The 23,745-nt window shown below is 47.0% G+C and overlaps 1 protein-coding gene across 2 annotated transcripts in view; it reads left to right on the forward strand.

Moving 5' to 3' along the window:
- The window catches only part of UBE2W (ubiquitin conjugating enzyme E2 W), a 208,529-nt gene that overhangs the window by 72,555 nt on the left and 112,229 nt on the right, over nucleotides 1-23,745 (forward strand). For both annotated transcript variants that reach the window (XM_078687140.1, XM_078687141.1), the window contains exon 2: nucleotides 17,900-17,991. In XM_078687140.1, coding sequence (XP_078543266.1) covers nucleotides 17,900-17,991 — 92 coding nt within the window. The remainder of the gene's footprint in view (nucleotides 1-17,899; nucleotides 17,992-23,745) is intronic.

Genomic DNA, 23,745 nt, shown 5'->3' on the forward strand with positions numbered 1-23,745 from the left:
TACGACACCCTAGAACAGATTGTACAACACCTGCCTCCACAGTTCCAAGAGGGCACCAAACTGCTTATTGAGGAAGGAAAGCTAATCTCAAACGCAGCCATCAAGTGTGCACTTGACGCTGCGGACACAGCTGCTAGAGCTATCAACACTAGCGTTATGCTGAGACGACAAGCGTGGCTCCGCATCTCAGGGTTTAAACCGGATATTCAGACAACAATTCTTAATCAGCCAGTCAATCCTGATAGTCTGTTTGGTCCAGATGTTGACACCACCCTAGAGAAAATAAAGACAGACACAGAAACTGCTAAGTCTATGGGGGCCCTACAGTCACAACAGTTTCGTGGCAGCAATTTTCGTCGCTCAGGTGCACGTGGAGTCACCAGGGGACAAATGGGTCAACAATCCCAGTTCTCGAAAGGTGGGGCACAATCCTCGTTCACAAAACAGAACAAGGGAGGTTACAGAAATAACAGCAACAGAGGTCGCGGCAGAGGAAACAACAGCTCCCGCTCCTCTACTCCAAGCAAACAGTGACTCTCTGTCACTGCCCCCCGACCACCTAACACCTGTCGGGGGGAGACTGCAGCAGTTCCTGCCCGTCTGGAGAAACATCACCACAGACAGGTGGGTGCGACAACTAGTCCAGTATGGTTATTGCCTAGAATTGAAGTCCACTCCACCCAACATCCCGCCAAGGCAAAGGCCTATGTCCGCAGAGCACTTGCTCTTATTACAGCAGGAAGTAGTGGTGATGCTGCAAAAGGGAGCAATCGAGCTCGTGCCGGTGGGAGAGGAAGGCATGGGGGTATATTCCCTGTACTTCCTTATTCCAAAGAAGGACGGATCTCTCAGACCCATTCTAGATCTACGTCCCCTCAACCTGTACATACTATCAGAACATTTCCACATGCTTACACTGCAACAGATTCTTCCCTTGCTAAACCAGGGAGACTTCTTAGCGACCTTAGATCTCAAGGATGCTTATTTCCACATTCCACTACACCCGTCACACAGGAAATACCTCAGGTTCACTATTCAAGGCAGGCACTACCAGTTCAAGGTCCTACCCTTCGGAGTCACAACAGCCCCGAGGGTGTTCACCAAGTGTCTGGCGACGGTAGCGGCGCACCTCAGGAGGCAGAACATCCATGTCTACCCCTACCTAGACGACTGGCTCGTGCAAGCCAAGTCAGAGCAACAGTGCGCCGCAGACATGTCGACTACAATTCACCTTCTTCACGATCTGGGTTTCTCCCTGAACTACCCAAAATCGCATCTTCAGCCGGCGCATGTCCGGCAGTTCCTAGGTGCGACGATCAACACCCTGACGGCCATGGCTCAGCCAAACCAAGTCAGGATAGACAGCATGCAGGCTCTGATCCAAAGGTTCAGGCCACAACACTCGCTTCCAGCGAGAGTGTTCATGCAGTTGATAGGCATGATGGCCTCCTGCATCTTCATAGTCCCTCACGCACGGCTACATATGCGCCCGCTCCAGGAGTGCTTAGCGAATCAGTGGACACAGGCTCGTGGGCAATTGACAGACCTAGTGTTGGTTACCAGTCGGGCATACGACTCTCTGCATTGGTGGACTCCACACAACCTTTGCAAGGGCCGACTGTTCCAAGAGCCTGTGCCGCAGATTGTCCTGACAACGGACGCATCTCTCCAGGGATGGGGAGCTCATGTGCTTACTTACACAGTGCAGGGACTATGGACAAAGCAGCAACAGAAGATGCACATCAACTATCTGGAACTGATGGCAATCTTCATGGCGCTCAAGTCCTTCATTGTACATCTGTGCAACAAAGTCGTGCTAGTCCGGACGGACAACATGACCGCGATGTACTACATTCAAAAGCAGGGAGGCACCCACTCGCCACAGCTGTCTCATCTGGCTCAGAGCATGTGGAAGTGGGCCATTCAGAGGAACATTTTCCTCATGGCAGAACACCTCCCAGGAAAGGACAATCAGATGGCGGATCTGCTCAGCAGGTACAGCCATCAAATGCACGAGTGGGAGTTACACCCATCTGTCCTCCACCCGTACTTCCGGCAGTGGGGTCATCCGGAGATAGACCTGTTTGCCACAAAAGAGAACGCAAAATGCCAACACTTTGCCGCCAGGTTCCCTCACCCACAGTCGCAGGGGAATGCGATATGGATGAACTGGTCAGGCAAATTTGCGTACGCTTTTCCGCCAGCCCCTCTAATACCACTGGTCGCAAGAAAGCTAAGGCAGCACAAGATGACTCTCATCCTAGTTGCTCCAACGTGGGCGCGCCAGGCTTGGTACACCACGTTCCTCGAACTCTCAGTGGTGCCGCATCAAAGACTGCGCCTCACGCCCAGTCTTTTGACGCAGAACCATGGAGAAATTCAGCATCCAGATCCGCAACAGCTCAACCTGGCGATCTGGCTCCTGAAGTCCTAGAGTTTGGATACCTTAACCTACCTCCGGAGTGCATGAACATCATCAAGGAGGCGAGGAAACCAACTACTAGAGCATGCTATGCTGCAAAGTGGAAGCGTTTTGTCATTTACTGTACAGCCAATGACATCAACCCGCTAGATGCATCTATCCCCAACATCATCTGCTATCTGTTGCATCTTTACAAGTGCAATCTAGCGTACACTTCCATTCGGATACATCTATCCGCCATAGCGGCTTATCTCCAGAACAGGCAGCACCTCTCTGTCTTCAGAGTGCCCGCCATTAAAGCATTCCTTGAAGGTCTGAAACGAGTCATTCCCCCAAGAACACCGCCAGCTCCGGTGTGGAACCTCAATGTCGTTCTCACCAGACTGATGGGACCACCATTTGAGCCACTGCACTCGTGTGACCTCCAGTTCCTTACGTGGAAAGTAGCTTTCCTTGTAGCTATTACGTCTCTGAGGCGTGTCAGTGAGCTGCAGGCGCTCACAATCCAAGAGCCATTCATTCAAATTCATCCAAATAGGGTAGTGCTACGCACTAACCCCAAATTCCTTCCGAAGGTGGTGTCACAGTTTCATCTAAACCAAACTATTGACTTACCAGCATTCTTTCAAAACCCGCAAACGGTGGCGGAAAGAATGCTCCATACCTTAGATGTACGGAGGGCGTTGATGTACTACATAGACAGAACACAACCCTTTAGAAAAACAAAACAACTCTTTGTTGCCTTCGCACCACAACACAAAGGCAACCCAATTTCCAAAGCAGGGATAGCCAGATGGATTGTTAAGTGCATCCAGATATGTTATCAAAAAGCCAAGCGCACTTTAACAATACCCCCCCGAGCGCACTCCACACGCAAACTGGGGGCATCCATGGCTTTCCTAGGGAACATTCCTTTAGAGGATATTTGCAGAGCAGCCACGTGGGTTACACCACATACCTTTACGAAACACTACTGTGTTGATGTACATTCCAAGCAGCAAGCTGCTGTAGGACAGGCTGTTCTAAAAACACTTTTTCAGGTTTCTGCAGCTGGCACGGGCAACCGCCGCTGATGGAGGGACTGCTATGTATTCTATGCTAAGATATGAATTTAGCAGCCCACATGCCTCGAACTGAATATGCTACTTACCAGTATGCATCTGTTCTTGGCATGTAGGGCTGCTAACATTCATATCGCCCGCCCTCCTCCCCGGTGCCTGTCGCAGCTGCAGATATACTATTGTATTTATTCATTAGCATGGACATCCTTTACACTTTTCACTCCATCTTCTGCCACAATGGCGAAAAACAATCTGGGGATGGAGCCGATGCCCATGCGCACTGTAGTCCAGGGGAGGAGCCACCTATCTCCGGATACTTCGAAGACTCTTCCAGGACAACAATGTGCGATCATCCGAGCCCAACACTAGGCGGCGATCTAATGCTAAGATATGAATGTTAGCAGCCCTACATGCCAAGAACAGATGCATACTGGTAAGTAGCATATTCAATATAGAGATAACTCTAATCACTAGTATATGCAGTAGACCTTTGTACTCTCTACCATTCCTATGTGACTCTTAGAGTATATCCATTTGTATCTCTTCCTTGAGTGACTTTACTACTTGTACATTTGCCATTTTTTCTGTTTGCATCTTTTATGTAACGTCCTTATGTTTTGTAACTGGTTCTTATGTAAAGCGCTCTGACACCTTCGGGTAAAGTTCGCGCTATATAAAATCGCATTAAATAAATAAAAAATAAGAAAAAATCCCCTTTTGTTTTGCTTTGATTCATCAAATGGTGGCAAAGATATTGGCTAATTAAAAATGCTTTTCCTATGGAAACATTGTCCTAATCATAACTACATACCGACAACCGCCAGTAGGTAAAAAAAAAAAAAAAAAAATATATATATATATATACACTGCACCTCATTCTCAGTGTACTCACTCAAAAAAATACAGGTGAATACATTATTTTGCATCTAGAAAGAAACAGCTGACTTTGTTATACAAATCAGTGTCAGGTTCAAGCCAGTGCTTTAGTGTTTTTGAATTTTATAACAAACTCAGTTCCACACTCCCAACACTGACACAGTAGAGCCACAACAAAGGGATTCAAACTTAGTCTCCATTTTAAATTCAGAATCTTCTAACACTTCTACTGCCACACATTCAGCCCATGCCTTCCTTTTTGTCATAAATATGAGATCATTATTGGTAATTCCACTTCTTTCTGGGCTTGTGGAGTTCAGCATACCGTAGGCATGTGACCAACAGATGTACACAAAAAGGCTGCTGAAACACTTTTTCAATGCCTCGAGTGTCGAGAGGATTCTGGGTTGGAGTAACACCTCCCACGTTCAATCATAAAGCCACGATGGATTACTTCAACTGACCACGTAGTCGTCAAATAGGGTGCACTTAAATGGGTGGGCGTGAAGAATGAACTGTGAGGATAGGTGTGTCACTTCACCAACAGGTGACCAAGGAAACTATTCCTTGTTGTTTAGTTACCCTCACACACCCTAGTGGTGTCATGCTTCATCATCGGGTCACCCCGGCGCTTATAAGTTGAGGTGGGCTGGACCACTGTGTTGGGAGCTCTTTGAACAAACTTTTTTAAGAGTCGATGTAGGAGTGTTCTGGTCCGAAGACCCTAGTGCCAACATGTTTCATTCTATATGTGGCCTTAAAATCCCATGACTTTCTTCAGGGCAAAGGTCGGTCTCCCTGGGGAACAGAGAAAGGGGGGGCCCTTTCACTGTAAGTGAAAATAAGGGCAGAGTAGCTGCTCGTTATGTGTGACACAGATATGTTATCTGTTGTGTGTGGTTCTTCTTCTGTAAAGAGAACAAGGACAAGGAAGAAAGAGAAAAACATACAAATTTGTATGAGCATATTGTGGAATTTCTATAATGCTAACTCCCAAATAGGTGCAGTTGACAGAGACAGAACCCACAAGTGCCGAAAAACTGCAACATAGTAGTGTTCAATCGCTTCCCAACATGTGCCACTCGTCTCTTTATATGTGCATGTTATTACTATGTAACAGAATTCTGTACGGTGGCGATATTGCTCGCATACTGACACTACTGCATGCCAGACTGTGCGCCTTTGTCAAAGTGCGCCTTTGTCAAAGTATAAATCACTGTGATTCAATCTCATTCATCAATCATTCTGTGTCCATATTGAAGTAAAAACCAGCAGTCATGATACCGCCATTGCGCTCGTACTCTCAATCATATGTACGAAACAAACCGACATGTAGGCTTACCCAAATTTTGGAGATTCACCGTATCTCAGGGGACCGCGTGGCCTTTAGGGGTAGCTCTGTAGTCAAACCCTGCAGCGTGCCCCATGAGGGAGAAAGAGACCGTGTCGGAGCCTAGTTTAAAAGTAATACTAGAAGCGAAGTCTCACAAAATGTGGCCATAAGTCGAGGGGGAGCCCTGTACCCTCCTGTCTCATAACCCCCAGCAAGTACTTACTTCGTCAAGAGTTCTGCCCCGCCTGCTGACCTGCTTGGTTCCAGTCCTTGGCTTGTGTGAATGGTGATCGGGGACCGGCATATTTGTACTTCCGTGTTGAGCGGGAAGTCACGATTAATTGCCAGCGCCGTCCACCGCGTGATGTCACTCATTTCTACAGAAACTGTGGTGTAAGAGTTTCCTTCACTAGACAATACCTGTCCATGGCAGATTGCATATAAATAGTCATATTTTGATTTCCTGAAAATTACCTTATAACTTGCTTCTTCAAAGGTTGTGACTTTACTGTTAAAGATGTTCATTTAATTCATCATCCTTAATGTGTATATATAGTTTGCATAGGAGACCACACAAGTCATTCTGCAGTAGTTTGATAATACGGACAGAAAAGACCCCTGGACTGTTATGTAATCTTGTAAATCTATTATGTGTTCCCTCATTTTAATACATGTTAGTAATATGAATCAGGAGCTATGCTTTGGGTAAAGAATGGTGAAGAAGCCATTTGCTATGTCAGTTGTGGTTCTATTTTTTTTATGTGCGTGAGTTTTCATGAATCCTGTACTATGTGCATTCTATATGGCATACGTTTTAAAATGTTGGTTCAAATTATGATAGTCTTGCACTAATCTCCAGGATTTATCTGGTTTCAACACTGTAAAAATAGGAGTGTTCGTAGTAGATGGGCATTCAGCAATTAGTTCTAATATTGTAGTTCATTTTGACTGAATTTTAAAAGTAGTTTGGATATTGTTCTAAAACCCATGGTTTGTCCTGCCAGGAGGTTACATCAGGAATTGCACCCCCTCCCAAGCCTTGTGATTCTTAAATAGTACTCAAGCTATTTGTAATGCCTATTTTACGTCATAACAGTTCTGAAGTGACTGGCATACTACTGAAGAGAAGACTCCCTTTATAACTTTGGTCCAGTTGGGGGCTTTCTTCCCCTCTAAGTATAATATTGGTTCGGTCCAGGCTACTGAGATTGCCTGCTCAATTTCCCATTAAGTTCGGATCCGGCTATTGGAAATAGGATCCATATTGTTTAAATGCCAATCCGTTGTTTTTAGTTGAACCTAGTTGTTAGTCTCATCTGCGATCAAGACGGGGTCTAGAAGGTATCGCCTTCAGGTGGGCTGTTGTGATTTTTAGCTGCAACGTCTAGGATGGCTGATGCACATTCCCAGCTTTTCAGCAAGATTCTCTTTACCCGAGGCATTCTGCCTTCTAGTTGCAGCTGCTTTCTTCTTTAGAAAAGTCCATTTTGGTCCTAATCCTCTTTTGTGCCTTACTCCCTGCTGATAAAACTCACCCTTATGAGGGATTTGGAAAGAATGAAGACTCTTATATGGATTTCATTGCTTAGCTCCACTATCCTGTGGATAATGACAGTACTGCCCACCAGAGTAGAGTATTGATATATCTTTGAAGTCTTTATAACTTTGTTATTTTTCTTAATTTTATACCCTCCTTGTTCCTTGCCTTTATAATAATATTGGAATTTTTGTTTGAGTGTACCCTGGGTTTAAATTACAGTGCAGGCCTAAAAATCATAAAAATGTTTCTAGACCTGCAGTTCTAGTAACTTTAATAATTTACTCGACCTAACTGTAATGTATTTGACCCATAAACTGGTCTCATATTGTGGGATCCTAACAAATATTTTACTACGGAGCGACCTTTTTTCCTTCATTATTGGATGTAAAAGCATCTTCAAATATTAAAGTTCAGCATTTCTGCTGTTTAAAGAAACACTTTCATTTAATAGACTACATGTTTGCTCCATGTTTAATAAAAATCGAGCCCACATATAGATTACACAAAATCCCAGACTGGCCTATTAGTTAACTGATAGCATTACCATCAGTACGGGGGCAGGAATATTTCTCAGTTCATGTTTAAAAACTCACTTTCAATAAATAATAGTTGTGCACTGTCAATTACAGACAGCACATTTTCAATTGTAAGGGCCACAAACATTCCCAATAACATGCAGTTTTACTGATAACGTTATATAGTGTAAAAACAATGTTTGGAAATTTGGTTTTAGCAAAAATATTTATCATTTGCACCAAGTAAAGTGTTCTGATTTATTTTTATTCTATAAAAATCTTTTTTCCACCACACAAGTGCAAACATTCCTTCATAACTACTGAAATGTATTTTTAAACATTGGTACAGTTCAATTATTAGCTATTTCAATGTTAGAGAAAAAATCTGGAATCTTACGGCAGTTCATTTCATAAGCTTTGCACAGCATGATTGTCGCGCAGTTCACTTAACACATTCTTCTAACTTAACAGATTTTGTACCGGAATTTTCACTTCCCCTGGAGTCATAAATTTGAGAGATTATCTTTAGTGATTCCACCTCTTTCTGATCTTGTGAAGTTCAGCATACATCAGACTGGTAATAAGCATAACCGCATTACCTTTAATATTACGGAGAATTACTTCATTTGCGACAATATGTTGCATTTCTGTTTTATACTCGGGTCTTCTGCACACGAGGCAACATTCTCATTCTGAATTTATTTTAGGACTTTTGCTAATACACCTGTAGTAGCTTCTAGGTTTACAAACATGTTTCCCGACAATTCTCCTTTCTGTGGATTTGACACCTACCCAACTTGAAGACATGTTCATTATCCAGTGTTCTCCTATACAGTCGACTAAGAATAAACCACCTCCAACTGATACTGTTTTTCTAGCAATCCAGAATGGGATTGTTGAGCAGTGCCCTGTTATTGCATCTATAGTTGGTGGATTGTGCACATACAGGTGTTTGGGTAGTACCTGTGACCTCCGTGCTTTCTGTTGTAATACAAGCTGTCTCAACTTACTCCATATTACTATTATCACCATCAGAATCTTTCTAGTTTGCCCTGTGGGTAAACAGTCCCCATCTGGGTGAGATGTTTATATACCTAATGCAAACCATTTTTGTCTTGGCAATGTTAAACCTCCCAGACATCGTGCGTTGCATGCTGTAGCCTCTCTTGAAATGGTGGCTGATGGTCTATGTATATTTATGGTGCTTTGTTGAATCTCTATTGATAGTGCCATACTGGAGTATCTTTTGTATATCTCATGAATAGTCATGCGGCATCTGCAGATTCTATTTCAATCCATGAATAGACCCTAGGCTAGCACCACACACTGCATTTGTTATGCACTAACAGTGACCGTGTTAGCATACAATCAGGAATGTATTGTACAACTTCGGTGGTTACTAAGGCCAGAGGTAAGTTTGCAAAGGGTATGGCTAAAAGCCACACTCTCCACCCGGTACGTTGTGGATATGGTAATTGGCTGTATCCAACAAGTAGTGTGGCAGTTGGCCATGACTAGTTCTATGGGCATGATCTGTGACTGAGCTCACTAGAACTGAGCAGAAGGTGATCAGGCGCAACACTTTTTAAAGCTGTTCTCAGTAGATAATTGGGTATAGCGTCCTGTCCTCATGGTATGGCAATAGTTTATTCCATTTTCTGTACTAGTGGCCGATGTGTAAATACATTTCAGGCAAAGTAGATCTTAAAACCCAGCACTGTGTTAATCTCCTCGGTCTCGAACAAGCAGATGTATTTAAAATTGAAATAAAAAATAATGGAAATTCTTTTAAAATGTTTAAGTGGATTAAGGATTTAAAACCTAAAAAGAACAATTATATATGAGCTCCATCAGCATAATATGCCCCTCCCATGAACTACTCACATTCTTCACCCTATCACAAATCACCTAATTCTAACATGTAAGCCAATCAATCGGGTTTGTAAGCACAGCTACTCTCCCAAAGGGGTCTCCAGGCGATGAGGGGGTGCGCGCAATTTGTGAATGATCATAGTGATTCGTCGAAGAGTCAGGCCTTGAGGTCCTTTAGGAACTTGGAGAGTGTTGGTGTCTGTTGGAGGTGGAGAGGGAGGGTGGTCCATGCCATGGCCACGAGGAGAAAGGAGGAGTGTCCTCCTGTTTTGGTCTTCTTGATGCGTGGTACAGTTGGAAGAGAGAGCTGGGCTGAGCAGAGAGATCTTTGGGGTGCATGTAACGAGAGGCGGTGGCTCATGTAAGTGGGTCTGGTGTTGTGAAGGGCTTTGTAGGGCTTGGGTGAGAACCTTGAAGGTGATTCTCTTCTGGACTGGGAGCCACTGTAGTGTCCGTAGGTGTTGGCTGAGGTGGCAGTGGCGGGAGCCACTGTAGTGTCCGTAGGTGTTGGCTGAGGTGGCAGTGGCGTGATAAGTTGAGGACTAATCTGGCGGTGGCGTTCTGGAGTTTGTGGGTGAGGTTCTTGTTGATCTCGGCATAGAGGGTGTTGCTGTAGTCCAGTCTGCTGCTGCTGCTGATGATGAGGGCGTGGCTGATTGTTTACCTGTGTTCAAGGGCAATCCAGTTGAAAGTCATTCGGAGTAGGCAGAGGGTGTGGTAGCAGAAAGAGTTGACAGCGCTGATCTGATGGTCCATTTTGAGTTCGGAGTCCAGGATGATTCCGAGATTGCGTGCGTGGTCCTTGGGGGAGGGAGGGTACCCAAGGGCGGGGGGACAACAGGTGTCTTTCCAGGCGTTGGGGGTGTGGGCCCATAAGTGATTCAGTTTTGTCCGTGTTGAGTTGTAGGCAGCTGTTCTTCATCCACCTGGCGACTGCTTCCATTCCTCTTGAAAGTTGTATTTGGCGATGTTGGGTTCGTTGGATAGGGAGAGTATCAGTTGGGTTTCATCGGCGTATGATACGATGTTGAGTCCGTGTGATCTGACGATGAATGCGAGTGGGCCCATGTAGACTTTGAACAGGATGTGGCTGATGATGGTTCCTTGTGGGACTCTGCTGGTTATCGATGTGGGTTCTGAGAGGAAAAGAGGGAGTCTGACCCGCTGCGATCTTTGGGAAGGGAATTAACGGATCCAGTCAAGGCCTTCGTTCCAGATTCCTGAATTGTGGAGTCTGCGGGCTAGGGTGCTGTGTGAGACTGTGTTGAAGGCTGCAGAGCGGTCCAGGAGAATGAGGGCCACAGTCTCTCCTCTGTCGAGGAGGGCGCAGATGTTGTCTGTCGTGGCGAGAAGGGCCGTTTCAGTGTTGTGATTCTTCCTGAAGCCTGATTGGAAGGAGTCGAGGATGTAGTTTTCTTCATTGAAGGAGGCCAGTTGGCTGATGACGACTTTTTCTATTACTTTCGCTGGATACAGGAGTAAGGAGATCAGTCTGAAGTTCTTGAGGTTGTTGGGCTCCGCTGAGGGTTTTTTCAGGAGAGGGTTGATCTTGGCATGTTTCCAGACATCTGGGAAGGAGGCAGTCTTGAAGGAGCGGTGGATGATTCGTTAAAGCTCTGGGGTGAGGATGTCTGCGGCTCTGTGGTAGATGTGGTGAGGCAGGGGTCTGTAGGGGCCCCGGAGTGGTTTGCTTTCATAGTCTTTAGTAGTATTTCTTCGATGCTGAGCTCGGTCCAGGTGTATAGTGTCGGTTGCGTGGTGTAAGGAACAGTGGGTGTGGGTTCCTGGTGAAGCTTGTTGTTGTCATAGATGGTCAGGATTTTGTGATGGAAGGATAGTCTCACTGTTGGGTTGGGCAAACTCTTTGATGATGCTGAAGAGTTCCTTGCTTTTGTGTGTGTGGGTGGAGTGCTTTCTTCCTTGAGTATCTGATGAGTTTGTGGTGGGCGTTGGTGCCTTCTTTGAAGTTGTTGGTTTGCTGGGGTTTTGGAGTTCCTCCATAGCTTTTCGAGGCGCCTGCAGGTTCGCCTAGATTCCCTGAGTTCAGTAGAGAATCATTTGGTTTTGTTGGCATGTGGTTTGGAAGTTTTCTTGAGAAGGGTGATGGTGTTGGCGCAGTCAGTGATCCAGTTGTGTAGGGTACGGGCAGCAGTGGTAGGGTCGACTGTGGCGGTGGGAGCCGAGCTGCTGTGAGAGGCGGTGAGCTGGTTGTTTGGGATCTTGTTCCAATTCCTGCGCTGGAGCCAATGTGGACGTCTGAGGGGGATGTTAGTTTTGAAGGTGAAGTGGACGCTGCGGTGGTCCATCCATGGTGATTTGAAGGTGTGGCTGAAGGTGATGGAGTTTCCTGCTGTGAGGATGGGTTTGAAGGCGTGTCCTGCTGAGTGTGTTGGTTCTGGTACGATCTGTTTGAGTCTGATGTTGTGTAGGTTGACCAGGAGGAAGTTGGAGCTGGGGTCATGGCCGTTGTTGAGGTGGACGTTGAGGTCTTCCATCAAGGTGTAGTCTCTGGAGGTGATGGCTTGTGGGGTGATGGAATTAGAGAAAGGTGCACAGGATCTGACCGGGGGGGGGGGGTCTGTAGTTGAGGGTGCATCGAAGGGTGGGGGGCGGGTTGGTCTGTAATTTGAAGTGGTGTTCCATCAAGTCTGTAGGCCCGTCATTGTAAGTGCTCAGGCTTAGGTTGGATTTGTCAGCGATGGCGATGCCTCCCCTGGGGCGGTCATTTCGGGTGATCTTGTTGCCTTCTGGGATGGCGATCGCGATGTCCGGTTCAGAGTCGGCGTCTGTCCAGGTTTTGGTAAAGAAGGCAACGTCAGAGGTGGTGCTGTTGGGAGGTCCTAGATTTCTGTGGAGGAAGTGGACATTTAGGTGGATGCATTGCAGGGTTTGGGGTGTGATGGAGTTGTTGGGGGTGGGTCCTGAGTCTCTATGAAGATGAAGTGTCGACCAGTGAAGGGTCCATGGGTGTCTAGAGGTGAAGAGAGCTTGCAGTTGTTGCTCTTGCCGTCGTTGAGTGTGTAGAGAGCAGAGGAGCTGTAGCGTTGGCGAATCGGAGGACCAGGGTTCCTGGCGCTAGATGCGGTCGGGTCTCGGACAGGTGCAGAAGGGCTTGCCTTTGGTACCTCCGGCAGCACTCTCGCTGTGTGCGGCCTCCCTGCACCTGCCATTCAGTAGGGGTTGGGGGCAGGGCAGGACAGCTGGGAGGCTGGAGGCCCTGCGGGGCAGCAGCAGGAAAAACGGCTGAAGGAGGCTGGAAGCGGGGAAGGGTGAAGATAGGCGAGGGGAGGAAAAATAAATTAAATAAATTAAATCAAGAAATAGAGAAAAATGTTATAAAATATAATGATGGCAGGCAAGAGTAGAGCAGAGTGAAACTGGCTGCCGAGGGCGAGGCACAGGGCCACAAACCACGGTCAGTGGCGGTGAAAGGCAGAGGCACTACCTGAGTGCACTGTTGGTGGAGCTGTGCGCTGGAGACCAGTATCAATCAATCAATCAATCATAACATTTGTATAGCGCACTACTCACCCGGAAGGGTCTCAAGGCGCTTGGGGGAAGGGGTCCGCTATTGCTCGAACAGCCAGGCCTTGAGTTGTCTCCTGAAGGCGAGATGGTCCTGGGTCAGCTGAAGGTGAATGGGGAGGGAGTTCCATGTCTTGGCCGCCAGGTAGGAGAAGGATCTACCTCCGGCGGTGGCTCTTCGGATGAGTGGTACGGCGGCGAGGGCGAGGCTTGTAGAACGTAGCTGGCGGGTGGGCGTGTAGAAGGTCAGGCGGTCGTTGAGGTACTTGGGGCCCAGGTCGTGGAGAGACTTGTGTGCGTGGGTGAGGAGCCTAAACGTGATCCTCTTGCTGACGGGGAGCCAGTGCAGGTCCCTCAGGTGGCCGGAGATGTGGCTGCGTCGGGGGATGTCCAGGATGAGTCGGGCGGAGGCGTTGGAGTCTTTTCTGTAGCTTGGCTGTGGTTCCAGCATAGAGGGTGTTTCCGTAGTCCAGCCAGCTGGTGATGAGTGCCTGGGTGACCGTCTTCCTAGTTTTGGTCTGGATCCATCGGAAGATCATGCGTAGGGTGTTGAAGCATGATGAGGAGACGGCGTTGACTTGTCTGGTCATCGAGAGGGAGGAGTCCACGATGAAGCCCAGGTTGCGTGCGTGGTCTGTTGGCTTGGGAGGGGTGCCCAGGGCGGGGGGCCACCAGGAGTCGTCCCAGGCGGAGGGCGATGGTCCCAGGATGAGGACTTCCGTCTTGTCTGAGTTCAGTTTCAGGCGGCTGTTCTTCATCCACTCGGCGACGTCTTTCATCCCTTCGTGTAGGCTCGTTCTGGCGGTGGCGGGATCTCTGGTGAGTTGGGTGTCGTCGGCGTAGGAGATGATGTTGAGGTTGTGTTGGCGTGCGATGGCTGCAAGAGGTCTCATGTAGACGTTGAAGAGGGTGGGGCTAAGTGATGATCCTTGCGGTACGCCGCAGATGACTTCGGTGGCCTCGGATCGAAACGGGGGGAGGCGGACTCTGTGTTCTTCCGGCGAGGAACGAGATGATCCACTCCAGTGCCTTCTCTTGGATACCGAGCAGGGTTCTGATGTCGTCTGTGGCTGCAATGAGGGCGGTCTCGGTGCTGTGGTTGGCTCGGAAACTCGACTGCGAGGGGTCGAGGGCTCCGTTCGTCTCGAGGAAGGCGGCAAGCTGTCTGACGGTCTTCTCGATGACTTTGGCAGGAAAAGGGAGGAGCGAGATGGGGCGGAAGTTCTTGAGGTCGGTGGGGTCCGCTGTTGGTTTCTTCAGTAGGGCGCTGAGCTCGGCATGCTTCCAGCTCTCCGGGTAGGTGGCGGTGTTGAAGGAGGTGTTGACGACGTCCTGGAGTTGGGATGCGATGATGGAGTCGGCCTTGTTGAAGACGTGGTGGGGGCAGGGGTCGGTTGGAGATCCGGAGTGGATGGTGTTCATCGTGCGGGCCGTGTCTTCGGTGGGCACCGTGGTCCAGGTGCGGAGGGTGGCGGTGGGGGGCGTTGGTTCGACGGTTGGGTGCGTGGATGGTGCGCCGAAGCTGTTGTGGATGTCGGCTATCTTGCGGTGGAAGAACGAGGCGAGAGAGTCGCAGAGATCTTGTGAAGGAGTGATGTCGTTGTTGCCGGTGCTGGGGTTGGAGAACTCCTTGACGATGCTGAAGAGTTCCTTGCTGTCGTGGGCGTTGTTGTCCGGTCGTTCCTTCAGTGATTTCTTCTTGGTGGTGCGGATAAGCTGGTGGTGCTTGCGGGTGGCGTGTTTGAGGGCGGTCATGTTGTCTGTGGTCTGGTCGAGGAGGCAGGCTTTCTCGAGAGTGCGGCAGTTCTTCTTGGAGTCCCTGAGTTCGTCGGTGAACCAGGAGGCTTTCTTGCTTCTGGGTCTGCTGGGAGGGTTCTTCAGTGGCGCGAGGTCGTCGGCGCACGCGGTCAGCCACTGCGTGAAGTTGCGGGCTGCTTCGTTGGGGTCCGTTGTGCTGGCGGGTGGGTTCTGGCTGAGGGAGGTGGTGAGCTGCTCGGCGGTGATCTTGCTCCAGCTCCTGTGAGGGACCTGTTGCGGGTGGTGGTGGGTCGTGGTTCTTTTGAAGCTGAAGTGGACGCAGCTGTGGTCGGTCCAGTGAAGTCCGGTGGCGTGGCTGAAGGTGATGTGCTTGCTGGATGAGAAGACGGGATCAAGCGTGTGGCCGGCATAGTGGGTGGGGGTGTTGACCAGTTGCTTGAGTCCGAGGTTGGCGAGGTTGTCCAGCAGGGCGGCGGTGTTGCGATCCTTGTTGTTCTCCAGGTGGAAGTTGAGGTCCCCTAGGAGGATGTAGTCAGCGGAGGGGAGGGGAGGGCGTGCGGGCTGATGAAGTCCGTGATGTCTTCGCTGAATTGTGTGCGTGGTCCCGGGGGTTTGTAGACTAGGGTGCCCCTGAGGGTCGCCTTTGGGTTGGTGTGTATCTGGAAGTGGAGGTGCTCGGCGGCGGAGAAGGTGTCGCTGGAGTCGATCGTGATGCGGATGGTGTTCTTGTGTACGATGGCGATGCCTCCTCCAGTCTGGTTGACGCGGTCTCTCCGGGTGATCTTGTATCCGTCTGGGATGGCGATGGCGATGTCGGGAGCAGAGGAGGCGTTCATCCAGGTGTCTGTGAGGAAGGCGACGTCTGGTGAAGTTGTGTCGAGCAGGTTCCAAAGTTCGATGGCGTGTCTGTGGATGGAGCGGGTGTTGAGCAGGATGCACTTGAGGTGGCTGTTGTTGGTGCTCGGCTTGGTGGCTGCGTTGCAGGTCCGGAGGCAGGTGAACTTGCAGGCTTGACAGGTGAAGGGTCCGTGGGTGCGTCTCGGGGTGGCTCGGTAGCAGGCGGGGTTCTGTCCGGTGTTAAGTGCGATGAGGGTGGCGGCGTCGTAGGTCCGTCGTGTGGGCAGGCATCGTCGGGGGCCAGGGTTTCTGGCGCTGAGCGCGGGCCAGGCGCGGACGGCGCAGACGGGCTTGCCTTTGGCGTGCCTTCGGCGCACAATCGGCGCGCCCGCTGCGCGTACGTGTGGAGGTTTTTCTCAGAGGTTTACTAGATCACTTCACTAAGATTATGAACGAATGGATGAAAATCTGCAAACAGATGCCCCATGAAGGTTGATAGAAACTGTAGAATTTAGTGCCATTGTTAGCTTATTGAGAGGAAATAAAGCTGCAGTTCTTGCAAGTAATCAATATTTCCACAAACATGAAATGCATTTATATGGCTGCAGTCTCCCTTTTCAGCAGTCGGATTTCATTGTAAAGATTAAAAGGGAAAGTGTATTTCCTCTGCAGCTAACTAATGCGTTCAGTGTTATTCGTATCGTGCTTAGCATATTTGGGCAGGAGAGTTAGCATTATGGTTGCACCGATCGCCATAATTGGGGAAAAAAACATAACCTTGATTAACTGATATTATTAGGCTATTTCATCCCTTAACCCGTTGCATACATACATCGGCCAACGGCCGTCGCGAGCACTACCTTCGTAGTGCTGCGCATGTCCAATGTCCGACGCGGCCCCGCCCGCGCATTGAAACATCCGCACTGCGGCGTATTCTACGCCGCTGTAAAAGGGTTAACTAAAGATAGCATTGGTGGGGCGCCAGAGCAAAGTGGTATGGCTTTTTGCTTTGCTGGATGAGCCGTTTGTAGCTAGTTTTTAATTTTTTCTGACCGATTGCATGTGGGATGTTTGTTTTAATTATTAATGTCATTCGTGATGTTGTTCATTACCCAATGTTGTACTGTGAATACATCAATATTTCAGGTTGCAACGAGTGCATGGTGGTGATGAGTCTCGGATGAGTGAGGATGGAGGGGATGTGAGCTAAGAAAAGGCACTGGATTATTCGAAGACTGCTGTGCCATTAAAATGTGTTGGGCTTTCATTTACTGGTTTCGAAGTTCTGCACAAACAAACATTGCTATGGAGGTTTTGTTATTTCTCCCCACCCCTTATAATTTTTTATTCATTAGAGTACTCTGTACCCAAACTTTGCAGTCTCAAGATACCCAAGGAATCCCCTCTGTCACTCCCACTGGGTTCAGATTTCTTGGGGGCATAGTTAGGATGCAAAAATAGAATTTCCTATGAACTGAGGTGTTAACCTTAACGAAGGAGGAGTGACTGCTCCTCTGTAATATGTTAGGACTCTACTTTCAAGGTGTTTCGTTTGTTAAAGCTCAATAGTAATGCATTCTTCCTCAGGGTTTTCAAATCATTGATTCCACAACTGGGGATGTATTGTTCCCTGCTTCCCTGTTGGTGGTAGTAGTGTGAGATGCGCCATGTTACATCTGTTCTTCTCTTTCCTAGTTGCACTAACCAGTAGTCCTCTGTTTAAAATAGGTGGTTTAGTTTAAAAAGCAATTTGTTTGCAAAACATAGGTAATTCCCAGTGGACCTTCATAGTGTTGCTGCCAAGTGCCCAAATTCTGGAAACAAGTGTTTAGCAGGCTGTTCTTACTATTGCTTCTACATTTTCCAGCCCTCGTCTAGTCGAGATTGGATTTGTTTTAGATTATTTTGATTCCCTAAATAATTAAACAAGGATAATGTATTTAGAATAGTCCTGTAAACTCTTAAGTTTGTACTTGTATTCTTGTGTACATTAACTTTTGTATTGTACTTTATTATTTTATAACTCTTTTTTTATTTAGTGGTTCAATAGCATGTGTACCTCTGGTCTTGTTAACACTCATGAAAGAGTTGAATAAATAAAAATAGCTGACAGTATAATTGTGCGTCTGTTTAACAGGTTTTTTTCATTATTTTTTATAGAAAAGACTACAGAAAGAATTGATGGCGTTACAAAGTGACCCACCACCAGGGATGACATTAAATGAAAAGAGTGTTCAGAATTCCATTACACAGTAAGTAAACCATTTTCATTATTTCAAATCTATTGAGAACAGTGAGACTATGGAATGTTAAATATCCGTAATCGATGAACCGGACCTTCTTGTCAACCTTTCAGCGCATCTCATCATTTTTCACCTGTTCTTTGTCATTTGTGGGTCTATACTGTCCTTAGACATCTCATCCGTGTTTAAGTTAGTAGTTTACCATTTTCATGGTGTTAAGTTCTTGTTTTGGGCTGTGTGCAAGCAGTTAGTTGATTATGTAGTTAGACATCCTAGTTGATGATTCTCCGAGGTGATGATTCTTATGATCGTCAGTATGGCTTGTTTTGATGGTGTGTTTAGCTACTTTGTGTGTTTGGGTAGTCTCAGTGGAGGGGGCTTTGAAGGGAAGTTTTTTGAGCCTTGTATTCTTCTGCCAAATCAGTGTGGTTGGATCATGTAGACATGTTTTGCGGGTATTCCTCACATTTCCTGTTAACTCAGATGTGCATGATCCATGAGGTTGTGGCTAGGCTTTTTACCTTACACCCTTCTTTCGAGCCAGAGGACGCTACTGGTCAGTCATGAGATTGTGGTTGTACAGAGGTCGCCTATCATCTAGTCTAGGCTTCCCTTCCTGTTATTGAATGTTTCCATTGGTGTCAGTTGTCTTTTGCTCATTCTCCGTTAGCCTAAGAGATACGTAGTGGCAGAAAGGGGATTCCAAATAGTCCAGTCTTACACCAAACTGCTGTATTTATGTGCGAGTTATTTACGTAGCCTTGTTTGTTCAGGCCATTTGTGTGGCTAAAGGGATCCAATTTCGATATGCAGTGAAGTCTGTGGAATTATTCAGTACCACTAGACATGGTAAACATATCTACGGGGGGAAAATGGTTCCATGTGGTAAAGATGCTCCAAACGGGGCAGGAGAAGATTTGGTCATAACCCCTTCCATGCTCATGACGAGCTCAGCTCGTCATGGCATGTACCTCTCAGGTGCTCATGACGAGCTGAGCTCGTCATGACCACACCCGTTTTCGTTGCTGTCCAGCACAGCAGGGGAAACTCTCAAGCAGCGATGTGGTTAAAATTTCCTTATGTAAACAAGACCGTTGTCCTATAATTCGAATGCAATAAAAATGCAAAAATAATTATAAAGATCCCAGCTTTAGTTGATTTGAGAAAATTGGGCCTGTATTAAAATGTGAAGCAAAGCTGTCTGTGGTAGTGTGAAAGGTTATATTGATTTTATTTGGCGGCAGAATTGCAGGTTTCTCTCTATAATGCTATGTCGAAGGAGGCTCCACTTGGTTTTAGAGATTCTGTAAGGATATGACATTTTTCCTTGAACAGATAGCAAGGGAACTGATGGAAAGATTTTCTAGATTGACCTATGAATAGAAGGACACAAGATGGAGTGAAAGTGGGGAGAAGGAAGGCAGGAGAAAAGGAGGATGGAATGTCATTCTGGGATCATTTTAAAGCACTTAGGGGTCAGTTGCTGTCCCCCTTTATTGGCCATCCTTGTTGGTTGCTCTCACTGAATCTTTTGTTTGCGATGACATGCTGCGTTATCCTTTTCCAAATACCATGACTCTCTGAACTATGTTACCAAACAAATGTCCGTAAGTTGAGGCCAAATCTAAAGAATCATGTCCCCATATACAGCTCTGTGCCTCCAGTCTATTTGGTCTTATCTCTGTATGCCTGATGTGAGGGGAGGTACAAAAATTAAATGAGAATTGGATACGGGAGTAGTCACCAGGCACTGTCCAGAATGTCTTTCACTGTTTTTGGCTTTGTGCACCTCACCGAAAGGACAACTCCCTCCTGATACATTCCTGACAGACTCAGATAGAAGCATAGCCTACCTTCCATGTCTGAAGATTGGCTGGCAACAGTTACAGGGTAGATATGGACAAAATAGGGCACTCTTTTTTTCAGCTCTGAAAGGGGGAAAACCTGTTGTGTGTGGAGAATTAGCACCATCCACAGTTAGCTGCCTTAGGCCTAGGTGAGCAGGAGCTGGAGAATCCAGGTTAATTTAAATTAGATTAGTGCTTCCCAAACTTTTTAGAAGCACAACTCACTTTTTAGTACAACAGACTATCGCGACCCACCTAGCTTTAATGATGAGACTGGTGATTTTTTGGGGAGATTTATTTTTAATGCAACTAAAGTATTGTTTAGTCGTGCATTACCATTTACAGACCGCACATTTTCCATCGAAATGGTCACAACATTTTCAGACATACAGTTTAGCTGATAAAACTATATTGCACAGACATGGTAATGCGCTGAAATCCGGTTTCAGTGAATATATTATTTGTGCATCGTCAAGTAAGGTGTCTTGATTTGTTCTGATCTTATTGAAATCTTTGTTTCCATTACACTTCTGAATTGAAAAAAAGTGCTTCATTTTTGCTTTTCTAACTGTGGAACGTGTGCAGATCATTTATAGGTATTTACATTTAGTTGTCTGTTACAAAAAAGTCCTTCCATTCACACATCATATACCCTATCAAGATTCTGACATAGTTCACTTTGTTTCATTCTCTGAATGCAAAGTGAAAGGCGTTTGTAAACACCAGCCACATTTAAAAAAATAAGCAGCAAAAGACATAGCCTGACATTTTACCAATCTTTGAAGCGCAGCAAATGTGACAAGGGAAATATAAAAATTAAAGGCATTTTTATGATTTGCCTGGCAGGGGTGTGGAATTTATGAAAATATCTACTTGTCCATGGGGCAGGTTGCTTCATGAATCTACTTGTCCTGTAACAATATCCACTTGTCCCTCTGGTGCCATGTAGTGCCAGCAACACATGGCACCAATCTCATTATGTTGGAGCCCTTATATAGCCTCTCTGATTATGCAGGGCTTATACCATAGTCTTGTTTGAATACTAGCAATCCCTATATGTTGCCACGTTTCCGCAGATATACATACTGGGACTGAAGGTAGTGGCAAGCAATAGATCCAGGGTTGGAATGCCCTTTTGAGTCTGTGCAAACCTACTAACTTGCATATTTTAAGGGTCTTCAACAACTCTTCTCTAATATTTTCCCATACTGAGAAATGTTGGAAATTTACTCCTGACAATGGCAATGGTAAACCTTCCTCCAGAGTTGGGGGGAAAAAGTGGTTGGAGGGAAAATTAACTTGCAAACACTCAGATTTTCGCATTAGCAAATCTATACATGCATATTTGCTCATGCTAAAATGCAGTTCACAAATATTTTCTAGAAGTACAATTTCTTGCCCTACTTCTGTAAATTCTTGTGAATTCACGAGAGACCTATAGCTGCACTTAATGCAAGGGTGCACTTTTGAGACTTTCTTTATTAATTGGGCCCCTAATTTGGTCTGGCTTTAACCATGACCGTTTGTGTTTATTAAAATTCTCTCTGTATTGGCTAGCTTCACTGTGGTGACCGCATTCTGTCTTTTACAAGGAGCATATCGGCACAGAGTAGTTTTGTTCAGTGCCAATACTAATGTGGCAGTGTGTGCTTTTTTGAGAACAAAAACTATTTTTTGCTTTTGCCAATGTTTGTTATAATGGTGAGGGCCTGGTAGCTCTCACATCAATAAGGTTTTACAAAAACCATGCCAAAACAAGTCACGCATTGCCAAAACTAAAAGGCCGACCACCAATTTCAGACCTACTGGCTTTGCCAATGCTTGTTTAATTTTGTTTCCTTATTGAAACTGGTTACACTGATTTTGCAATGTGAATATTTTTGCGAAATACTAGCACGCATCAACACATTTTGCTAAATGATTCTGCTAAGAAAGGGTACCTGAAATTTTACAGTAGTTTAGCCAAATGTTTTTTCCCTACTTTCATTTGTTTAGGAACATTTTATATTGAAAGCAAAGAATCATTAATTTTGCTTTCAAGCTTCTGCAAATATGCGCATCTAATCAGAGCCTTCTGGGAGCATCTTTGAAACAGTGTGTACACATTTTTATACTAGAACCACTGTCAGTAGTGCAGTCAGAACTTAAATTTACTTAGAGCGCTCACCTTAATAATAAAAGCTTTCAATTAATGAATCATAAATACATGTTTGAACAACATTAAATTATGCACACAAACATTAACTTAACTGCAGGCAGTGCCCTTCCCTGACCCTTAATGTGGTACTGCAAACTGGCAGCCAAAGGGTTTGTGCTGCAAGGGGTTGGGCCTACTTGACCCAAGGACAAAATACACATTAAAACTTGTTGCCCTTGACCCCAAACAATATGTCCTGGGCGTCGGGCTATAGGAATTCCACATCCCTGGCCTGCACAGCACTTGTCCTGTGCTTGAGAAATCTATTGCTTTTAATATAAACCTGAAAGGAACTTACATCCTGCTTGCCTCTCTTTCCTGACTTCTCGTTGGTTCCTGTGGGTGCCATTTACTTTTCCTCCGTTTCTATTGGCTGTAGCGTATTGTTCGAGGTATAGGAGCTGTAGATCATATGCGTTGGCATAGATCGCCATCTGGTGTTGGGCCCGGATGTTTGCACTTTGTTTCTCTTCGAAGAAGTCTTTGTAGTCCCCCAGGGCTCATCCCTCAGCCCGACGCTGTTCAACATCTACATGGCCCCCCTCGCACAACCTCAACATTATCTCCTACGCCGACGACAACCAGCTCATCCTCTCCCTCACCAAGGACCCACACACCGCCAAAACCAACGTCCACGAGGGAATGAAGGCCGTCGCCGACTGGATGAGAAGCCACCTGAAGCTGAACTCTGACAAGACAGAGGTTCTCATCCTTGGACCCACCCCCTCAGCCTGGGACGACTCTTGGTTGCCGACCACACTGGGAACAGCACCATCACTCACCGACCTCGCACGCATCCTAGGATTCATCCTCAGCACCTCCCTCTCCATGTCTAAACAGGTCAACGCCATCTCCTCTTGCTACAACACCCTCTGCATGCTCCGCAGGATCTACAAGTGGATCTCCGACAGAAGCAAGAAAAACAGTCCTCGTCAGCTGCAGACTGGACTACGGCAACACACTCTTCGCAGGAATCCAAGCCAAACACCTTTGACGACTACAATGCATCCAAAACACCTCCGCCCGACTGATCGTCAACATCCCCCGCCGCAGCCACATCACCCCCCACCTGAGACCTACACTAGCTCCCCGTCGACAAGAGGATCACCTTCAAGCACCTCACCCATGCACACAAAGCACTTCTCAACGCCTGACCAGGCTACCTGAATTGCAGACTCCGCTTCTACACCCCCACCTGCCAACTCCGCTCCACCAGCCTCGCCGCTATCCCCTGCATCCAACAAACGACCTCCGGCGGCAGATCCTTCTTCTACCTCGCCGCCAAGACCTGGAACACCCTCCCTACCCACATACGGCAGACCCAAGACCTACTGGCCTTCCGAAGACTCCTCAAGACCTGGCTTTTCGAGCAGTAGCTGCACCCCCTCCAATCTCCCCCCCCCCCCCCCACCTCAGCACCTGGGGATCCTCACAGGTAAGTTGTGCGCACTACAAGTACTCCGATTGATTGATAGTCACAAGGTAGGCGGCGACTCCTTTTGGTGATAGTGCGCATGGGCATAGACTCCATCCTTAAATAGTTTTTTCCGCCATCGGGTTCGAATGTGTATTGGGGCGCTCCGGTATGGTATGGTTTTCTAACACCTTCGACGCGCAGTCCTCTACCCTCGACGGCAGGGCTTTAAGTGGGCCGGGTCTTAAGGGGTCTGAGCACCAGCAGTTTTTTAAAGGGGGCCTCGAAATGGGTCTCTATCGGGC

Source organism: Lissotriton helveticus, chromosome 4_1 (assembly GCF_964261635.1).
Source record: "Lissotriton helveticus chromosome 4_1, aLisHel1.1, whole genome shotgun sequence".
Lineage (NCBI taxonomy): Eukaryota > Metazoa > Chordata > Amphibia > Caudata > Salamandridae > Lissotriton > Lissotriton helveticus.